This window comes from Limulus polyphemus, unplaced genomic scaffold (genome assembly GCF_000517525.1).
Source record: "Limulus polyphemus unplaced genomic scaffold, Limulus_polyphemus-2.1.2 Scaffold240, whole genome shotgun sequence".
Lineage (NCBI taxonomy): Eukaryota > Metazoa > Arthropoda > Merostomata > Xiphosura > Limulidae > Limulus > Limulus polyphemus.
In genome coordinates, this window is record NW_013665850.1 from 46,786 (window position 1) to 56,473 (window position 9,688).

Genomic DNA, 9,688 nt, shown 5'->3' on the forward strand with positions numbered 1-9,688 from the left:
TATTTATAATCGTATTTGCCTTCTACATATTAAACGAAACTCCTCGATTATTATACTACCATGAACCTTTTAAGTATTTTGCATCATCATCATTATTAGCTTTCTCTAGCAAACAAAAAATAAAAGCTCAAAACAGTATAAAGAAATAATTGATACAATGTTGGAATATCGGTTGATAAGTGTCATGTAATTACTCGTTATTTATAGTTATTTTGTAAAATAAATAATGTATATAAGAGGGGGCGCGCCATTCCAACGTTAGCTAAAGTAACGTGCTTTGGAACGTTGATAGAGAAGGCTAAATAGAGAAAGGTCTAAATAATTAGACTTTCTGAGGTAGGTGAATATTCTGCTGATGAAAATGGGAAAATCTGAGAAATAGTAAAGCTTGGTGATGACATTAAACTTGGCTGTTTCTAGCCGTGTGAAGGCATGCGCACAACTAAGGGAAGGCCTTGAGCCCTCTTCCTACTGTTACTAATAATATTACTACTACTAGTAATATTAATAAATAGTACTATTATTTTATTTTTAGTATTTGTATTACTAATCTTAACCATAAACTTAAAACAATTGTGCGGAAATATGTACTAGTGCCACTGGGAAATAATCGTAGAGGGTTGCTTATCTTTAATCCTGCCTTCTAGTTTTGGTCAGTGAGAAATACTATTTTCTTTGTTGTGTGATAAGTATTCATTGTAATAATATACAGGGAAGACATTTAATCAAATTAATGATTTATCAACTGTAACGTATATATTTAAAAAAATTGATTGAGTGAGCTAATTCCCCCCCCCCCATCTAAAAAAATCCTATCATAATTTGAACCTAGTCTGTCTTTTCCAAACCTTAAGTTATCTTTCTGAATATAGTACAAATAAATCAAAGGCATTTAACCTATTATTATACTTTATAGTATTAATCCATCTAATAATCATAAACTTCAATAATGTCTTACCTTTCATTTCTTAAGAGAAAATAACATGTACAAAAAGGACCATTTGATACTTCAAGGTTGTTTATCTTTGCACACTGTCTTACTGTTGTGAAAAGTAAGAACTTACCCACCATTTATTTTGAAGGAAATCATTAATTCCCTTCTTTTAACACTGGTAAAGTGCTGGCCTCTAGCACTGCATAGAACACGAATTCTATAAGTCAGTCACTCCATTAGAAAAGTAAAACTACCTTAACTGGAGTTTAGTCTTTTTTTTTTTTAATTTTATCATCTTACCTATTATTTTAAGAACATATGACAAGTAAACTCAGACCTTTAGCCTTTCGATTTGTAAGCTTTAGTGAGACCACCACTTAATCTTCTTTTCCCAAAAGAACATATGAGATCTTATCTGTTCCTATAAGGTAACCCTTCCATCCCCAAATTAATTCTAGTAACCATCCTCTGAATTGTCTCCAATAAGTTAATATTCTTTCTTAGATAGAAAGCCCAAAACTTTACATAATATTTCAAGTGTGGCCTTATGTGTAATTTGTATAGAGATTATTACTTCTCCTGAATGTAAAAAATATGTCTGTAAATACACCCTAAGACTGTATTAGCTTTAATAATAGCACAGAGCACTGCTTCAATGACTTTAATGCTTATTTAACACTATACCATGACCATTTTCTTCAGTTACGGTATTGATAACCCAAATTCATAACCTTGTACTTAATATAATTAAGTCATTCGCCAAATATTTATCAATCCTATAAATATCTCCAATACAGCTGGAAATACAATGGAATTTTAATGTCATTAACAAACTTACTAATTATGCCCTTATCATTAGCATAATTTGGAAAAAAGCAAAGACTGAAGCACTAAACTTAAATTTTATTAGTAACAAAGATCCAGTTTGAATGCATTTCATTAGTAAAAACCTTTTGTTTTCTCCCATCCTACAATTAAATTAACTAGTCTTTTCAAAGCCATACTAATGATATTTGCTTAGCTAATTTATGGCACCTTATCAGAAGCTTTTTGAAAATTTAAGTACACTATGTCCACACCTATTTTGTTGTCCAGATAAGTAATGTTCTTAAGGAACGAGAACAGCTTAGTAAAACAAGATTTCCTTTTTGTTTATCAAGTTTTTGGAATTATTTGCTCTAATGAAGTAAATAGGGAAAGTCTTATCACCCCTTTAAAAATTTGAGTAATACTAGCAACTCTCCAGCCTCCACTCTACTGACCAACTAAGAATTAATTTATGGTATTAATTTCAGCTGCATTTTGAGTAAACACTTCATCATTACAGAATAGTAAATACATCAGAGTTTTCAAAATTTCAGTGTTACACTGTAAATGTGCTCACACAACATGCATACTTTAACAAGCTTAATTCATAATTGATACTACAAATTGGTGTTTATATAGTATGATCTAGTTTGAAATGAATTGTTTCTATTACAGTGTTAACAAAGTTAAATGTAATATATCACATGTTATATGGAAATGTTTTTATTACTTGAATCTTTATTACACCATGTAAATTTGCATCAACCTTTCTTTGTGAAGGAAGTTAAACAAGATGTGAATTTTCACCAATGAGACTAGACCATCAATGATGTGTGAGTCAGTCATTGGAGGGTGAAAATGTAAAAGCTTCCTTACAAGTTTGATTCCACAGTGGACAATTGAATTGCAAAATTTCTTATGACTTATGGAATTTTTGCACTTAAACTTTTGTTACATTCATAATATTGTCTTTCTTTCCTTTATTTTCTTGATTATGAGAAATAAAGATACCAACTTTTAAACATTATAGTTAGAACTTTGATTTGAATTTTTTTAAATTACATTTTTTCCTTTTAACCCTTTTAAGACGGGCCACAGGTGAAAGGCCATGTCATCTCATTTGTTGACTCGCATTCAAAATTTTATTGACCTACTATTTCATGAATTTATGTCAATAAGTTTGGTATCAAACAGTAGAAGTCTGTGATAAGGTTTTTTTTTATCCTATTGTTTAACTTAGCTTGAGGTTTCTTTAAGTATGCGTCAGTTTCACAATTACACGAGTGATCCATGCCTATGTATTGTGGACATACCAGGACAAATTTTATTATAAAACATATTTGTAAGTCATCTGGATAATGAATTCGTGTTTCTATGTTTCTTACATTTTTTGAGGTTTTGACACTCCTCATCAGAAGTCATTTAAAACTGTAATGGCAACTGAAGACACTTTTGATGGTCAGTTTTGTCACCGTCATTGTTCATCAGGTGGTTGATTCCATTATGGACTTGGATCTAAGATTCCTGACCTCCTGCTTCTGTTTGTTCAGCTGAGTCTGCCCCATCTTTAGACAAATGTTTCTGAATGTTTCCATGCCTACTTTTGCTTCTGGTTCCATTTACTTGAAGAGGATTACATAATCCACTTTGTTCTTCACTGTTTGGATTTTGGGGATATGTCTGTTTTGTTTTCTCTTTCTCCAATAGTTTTTTGAATGAGCCTCAATCATTTAATTATTTTCTTTTGTCATGGGGATCTCTTCTTTCTCCTTCTTTTTCTCTCTTTCTCACTTTTCCTGTAATTGTCTTTGTCTCTTACTTTTTTGCTAACTGTTCACTCTTCACCATCTTAGAGACATTACATCTTGACCCTGTCAACTTTACTGGAGAAACTTGTATATACCTGTTGTGTCCTAGTTAACTTAGTTTTTTTGATTCTGGGATGTACTTTGTTGAGATGCTATACTTTCTGACATTCTCCTCCATCAATCTTTGCTCAGGGACTTCCATGTTGATGAGGTTTTTTTGGATTCATTGGAAATTGGAACTTGTGTAGCATCAGCAGTGATCTCTATTCACTTTAGTTTCTTGCTTTTTTTTAGATGGGCCCCAAATAAATTTCTTATCCTCTACAGCCATGAGGGGCCAGCTCATCTTTTGTTCGTAGTTCTATTTTTACTATCCGATATCTCTTCTCTTTTAAACGCTAACCATCATGGTCTAGAAGTGACTTGTTTCTGGAGCTGCCACTTGGCTGTCTCACTTTCTACACCCGTGAGCTCCTATTTCGACAGATTGTAGGGCTACATAGGTGCTTTTCCAGGGGTTTTCACTGCCTTTCTACTCTTTATCTTTTTTTGTTCTATAAAAATGGGAACCACTTGAACCACCATTTGTTACTCATCAGTTCAATATAGATGGTGGTTTTCTCACTTTGAGGTGGGTGTTCTCTTGAAATGTGAATGATCAGGATTAATGTCTTGTATGCTTTCTCCACATTCTGACTTGTCTGTCCAGTTTTTGCTTTCTTTAGTTCATCCAAAATATTTTAATACAGTATTCATGGCCATTCTCTTCAGGTGGTACATGATCCCATATGTTTTCATTTAGGTCCCATGGGCTTTTGCTTGTATGTTACATTTCTTAGGCTTTTGTTGTACTATATGGACATTTGGCCCTATCCATTGTGGCATTCACTGTTGCAACATTCCTTCTCATTTGGGGTGAATGATTCAGCTCTCCATTTCAGTCTGAATCCCCACCCAATATCTCATTCACTTTGGTGGGGCCTTTCTCAATGCATATGCAAGATAGGCTCAGCCTTCTTTATATCTTTGAAACATGGAGGTTCTGAACAACTGTCATGTCTCCTTATTTTCCTGAATAAAACAATTTTTCTTTTGGGGACTCTCTCTTGAATATCTTATTCCTCTTAGACACACCCATATGCATCCCCTCAGTGAATTCTGGCTGATCAATGCAAGTCTCTTCAGAGATTCACTGTATTCTCATGTGTTTTTCTTTCTTTTCACCTCTCAATGCTGTTGTGATTCATTTGATCCCATGCAACCCTGGGCATCATCCCTCACTTCATCCAGGTTTGCATTTGTTCAGAGCTTCCCAGTGGTATGTCTGAGGGCTGATAACATTCAAATACTTGGTTTTCTATACCCACACTGGGCACACCACAGTAAACACACTGAGTAGCTTTGCACTTGATAATGAAATCTACAAGCTGAACCTGTCAACTGATGTTTCTATTCAAGTGTGTGTGGTTTTTAACACTTGAGTTGTTTCTAAAGTCTATTCTCCAAAGGATCATTCTTTTTATTAATGCCCTTGAGATGTTGTCTGTTCAAACAAGCTTCCTTCATCTTCTGACTCATCTGTTTATCCTTCTAATCATGATATCTCTGTCCTTCTTCCATACTCTGACAGGGAAACACTCACTCTCTGGACCTCTATTTTTCTGATCCTGCACTTTCTTATTTTGGTCCATGACCACTATGTTCACATGTCAGTCTATAATTTCTTGGGAGCACAGGCCCTGGTGGTGGATCACCTGCCTTGCCTAAGCTTGGACCCTTCCCACAGAGTGGTCTTTCCATCCTATGATGTTTTCGATGGGTTTACTTCCATTTTAATAATCCTATCATCATTGAATTTTCAACTGTCCTCAACACCTAGTTTCTATGCATTTGGTTTCCAGTTACAGACTCTATAGTTTACGAAGTGGATGCTCTTAACTCTGGATTAGTTCAATCTCTTTCTGTATGCCTATTCTGCTCTACAATTTCCTACCATTTTTAATATTGCCAGTTCATAATGGTTTGGCACATGTTCTTCCATTTCTTATAGATCTCTTTTTAGACTTATATATTTCTCAGTTTTTATCCTTGTCTGATTCCTCTTTTGGGCTGGAATCCCTGTTTCATTTTCACAGATCTTACGTGTCCCCTGTTTGAACTGTTGCCCACCTGTTTCCTGTACCACCTTTCTGTTCAGACATACAGTTCTGTGCAAAAGTGTTAGGGCAACAGAATATTTTGTCATTCTTTCCATTTTATGGGGCTAATTCTTCTATGCCATTACAGAATGTAGATTTCAACACTGTGGTAATGCTTCACTGATCCCTGTTGACAGTTGAATGAGCCAGGGTGAGAATACTTATCATTTAATACTTCTATACAACTGTTTAGGCTTTTCAGTTAATACTTCTTGGTATTAGGGTCATAATGTAAAATACACCTTTAGCCAAAAAAAAATTCTTATTTTTTGTTTCAAAAATCAATTTTTTATACTTAAGAAAAATTTCAGTACCAGAGAATTAAGATGGAGATATTTAATCATTTAGGAACTGATTTAAAACTTGAAACACTGGAAAATATATATATGGTGTTGAGATTGTGCTATTGTTATGGTATATTAATTTTCCATTTGCAGTAAGTTCTTGATTTCCTGTTCTTCAGTGTTGTGTAATATATTTTTTAGGAAGAATTTTACAATTTATCTAAGTGCAGAATTTTCAGTTCTTTTAATATTTTCTCAAGTTTTTTTTATTTATGTATGGAGAATTTATTGTTGAGAAAGTTGATTCTTGGTTTGTTTGGACTTCTGCCATTTTATAGTTTAAAAAAAGAAAAGAAGGTACTCATAAGAAAGAACTTATTGTACTTGTTTAAACTTCATGGAAAAGTTTTTGATTTTAAAGGTTATTGTAGATTTGTTAACTTCAAATGATGCAAGTTATACTTTTTCTCATAATTTACATTGACAAGAATGTAATGTTTTTTTCCACTTTTGATTTAACAGGAGTAATTTAGCTCTTACTTCAGAATGGATTCATTAAGTAGTGGAGGGAAACTTTCTGGTGCTCAAAGAGAAGAGCTGATGGACCAAGTTAAACAGCAAATAGCTGTTGCAAATGCACAAGAACTGTTACAAGTGAGTCAAAGGTTTATGATTACAACCATGTAATTTATTTGATATAGATACAGATTAATTTTTTTTCTTGTTATTGGGTGGCATTGAACATTCCGTTGAAGTAAAAAGTGAAGTTTTATGGTTGAAACATTTAAATAAATCACTTCACAAAAGTAGAAAAAAAAGACAATAAATAGATTCTGAAGTGACTGGCATAGCTAAAGAGTTATGACAAATTTGGTTCTTAATGATCAGTGAAATGAAGACTGGGATTTGATATTAGGTAACTTTTGTTGATTAAAGATCTGTCCAGTTAGCAGTCACAGGTTTGTATCTTGTCTGATCTTAATTTTCTCTTCTTCAGAAAAGTTGTTAATAATCTTTGATTATTTGGGGAAAAAAGTTTAAAAAAATATGAAAAAGTTACATGAAATTAATGTTTTCAAGTTTCGTTTTATTCGTATTACTTTATAATATCAAGGTTTTTATGAATGTGTAATGTAGTGAGAAACCTTTATTAGCAAATACAAAGCAGGCTGAAATGTAAGTCATGTTTCTTCTCAAGGCTTAATATATGAAATTATGACAGTTTCTTGACAGAAAATAAAAGAAAAACCTTACACTGCTTTATGTGAAAACTTTTGTAACACAACTCATAAATGCTAGTGCATTCAGTAATTATTTTACATGGAGTAATTTGTTTAAAATGATTACAGTACATAAAAATACACGTTGTATGTTGCATGCAATTTTGTACCTAAAAGATAATAGAACAGTTATTGTGATCTCTACATCTGAAGAGAAGAAAATGTAATTTGAATGAGTTTTTTAATGAAACAACTAGGCCTAAAATAAATAGTTTCACGCACAAAAGTTGTACACATATATAAAAATAGTATATGAGTATGCTTAATGTAACTTACTTGCTTTATGTTCTTTAACAGAAAATGACAGAAAAATGCTTTAAAAAGTGCATATCCAAGCCAGGTACTAGTTTGGACAACTCTGAACAGGTCTGTATGATTTATGAGGGTTAGTGATAAAAGTTTTGATAACAAAGGATATTTTTACAGTATTAATTACTGTATCACCTTTATATCTCTACTTTGCTACTAAAGCACATTGCTACAACTTCAAATTTTTAATATTGTTGGCTTTTCATAAAATGATATTTTTGTTTGATCATTTTATCATATTTTTTAATTTGTATTTGAAAAATGTCTAATGCAACATGTATTAATTTTTATTAAATAGTAAAGTCAAGAATAGTAATAAGTAATTTATCCATTAAAATAACATATTAATGGGTCATACTTTGGAGCAACTAACACAACCTTTTGACAAGATTGTATTGTTTTAAAATTCAATTGGTCCAAGTGAAAGTATAGATTTTGAGTAATATTGTGATATTTTATTTTGAATGTTAGATTAAGTTAATTTATTCTGTATGTGTCATGGGACTTGTTGGACAAAAGATATTGAATGTCTTTTATTTGGAAAGAAATGCTAAGTAAAAGTATTACAAAATGAAGAATAAAACAGTATTTTTACTGAACTTGAAGTAAGATAACATTGTTAGTCACTACAAACTGATTATAAATGTTTATGTATATATATGAAACAAAAAGCATTATCCAAATACTTTGTGCTCTCACCTTTTAGATAATTGTTGAGAATGTTACATAATTTTTTAACTGTTTTTAGAACTAACCTTTTTTTAACTTTGTTAAGACAAGCAGTGACTACCATCTTATTATATTGTGTAAACATTATTGAAAATATATGTGTGAATAAAGAAATGCATGATAATAACAGATATTTGAGCTAAAGGTATTTTTAGAAACTCTTAAACTCTTACTGAAACACACGCATACACAAATTCATTGTTGAAAAATGTAAATTCGTGGGAAACAACAACAATCATAGTGTAAGTCATACCGAAAATCAATTAATTTCCATAAAATGGTTGTTTGAGGTATTTTATCTTACGATATATATGTTATGTTTTACAGAAATGTATATCCATGTGTATGGATCGATATATGGACTCATGGAATCTGGTATCAAGATCATACTCCAACAGGATTCAACAAGAAAGAGGACACATGTAGAAGATAATAATATTTAGGGATCATATTATTGTAGTAAAATTTTACTGAACTTAAAAAATATCCACTTGAGAATGTGACACCTAATAATAAGGGAATGCAAACTTCTGGTAATTTAAAAAAACTTTGTAATAAAATTTCATACTGACCTTCACTCTCTCAAGTTTTTCATCTGAAAAGTATTCTTTCTGAAAATGTATTCTAATTTAAGATTACTTGGACAAGAAGTAAAGAAAAAGATGCTCCTGGATCTACAATTTTTCTATTTTTAGATATATATATTTTTGTGTACAAACTTGTTATCATATTATAAAAAGAAACCTACAAATCAGGTACTTATTGTTCAGTGGAACTTTTGGTTGGCTAGTTTAATTAGGCTTAGAGTATCTCCTACAAATATATAAATTACCTTAAAATTCATTTGTGGTGGTAAAATAAAAATAGGACTTTTCACATGATATATTATTCCTGAAGTCTCATTTATGTATTGAGCCTAAAATTGTGAGACATTGCAGATTCATAGTATTGTATCATTTTTTAAATCTACTCCTTAGTATTTTTTTTACATTCTGTGTGTCACAGAATGTAAACATTCTGTTAACATTATGACACATCATGGTTTGAAATTTATTGGAAAAAATTAATATTGATATAAATTAGTGATTACAACCATTTTCTTATATCAACATTTGAAAAATACCAAGGTTCAGTTTTAATACATCCTTTTATATTTATAATCCACCCCCCCCCCCCCAGTGACAGATAGCCCATTGTGTAGCTTTGTGCTTTACTTCAAAAATTTAATATAACTTTTTAATCAAAAATAGATTGACAGATGCTGCTACCTACTCTTCTGACAGCAAAATGGTTTATAGTATAATAAAACTATCTTTGAAAGCTACCACTTCCAGTGAAA

The 9,688-nt window shown here is 31.6% G+C and overlaps 1 protein-coding gene across 2 annotated transcripts; it reads left to right on the forward strand.

The window, feature by feature from the left end:
* Window positions 1–237: 237 nt before the first annotated feature.
* On the forward strand, window positions 238–8,921 carry LOC106478676 (mitochondrial import inner membrane translocase subunit Tim13-like). Of its 2 annotated transcripts, none has more exons than XM_013939234.2 (4): window positions 238–336; window positions 6,554–6,685; window positions 7,609–7,677; window positions 8,677–8,921. In XM_013939234.2, exons 2-4 carry the CDS (start codon window positions 6,578–6,580, stop codon window positions 8,773–8,775), a joined length of 276 nt encoding a protein of 91 aa, XP_013794688.1. In that variant the 5' UTR covers window positions 238–336; window positions 6,554–6,577; the 3' UTR covers window positions 8,776–8,921. The 2 variants fall into 2 exon arrangements, with proteins under 2 accessions (XP_013794688.1, XP_022238017.1); XM_022382309.1 differs by lacking the exon at window positions 238–336 and adding an exon at window positions 489–652.
* Window positions 8,922–9,688: the final 767 nt, after the last annotated feature.

What these genes read in the sequence shown, in the direction of transcription:
- LOC106478676 (XM_013939234.2), top strand. Translation starts at nt 6,578, where the DNA reads ATGGATTCATTAAGTAGTGGAGGGAAACTTTCTGGTGCTCAAAGAGAA. An exon ending in ATGCACAAGAACTGTTACAA is followed by an intron (nt 6,686 to 7,608) that starts GTGAGTCAAAGG and finishes GTTCTTTAACAG; the next exon opens with AAAATGACAGAAAAATGCTT. An exon ending in GTTTGGACAACTCTGAACAG is followed by an intron (nt 7,678 to 8,676) that starts GTCTGTATGATT and finishes TATGTTTTACAG; the next exon opens with AAATGTATATCCATGTGTAT.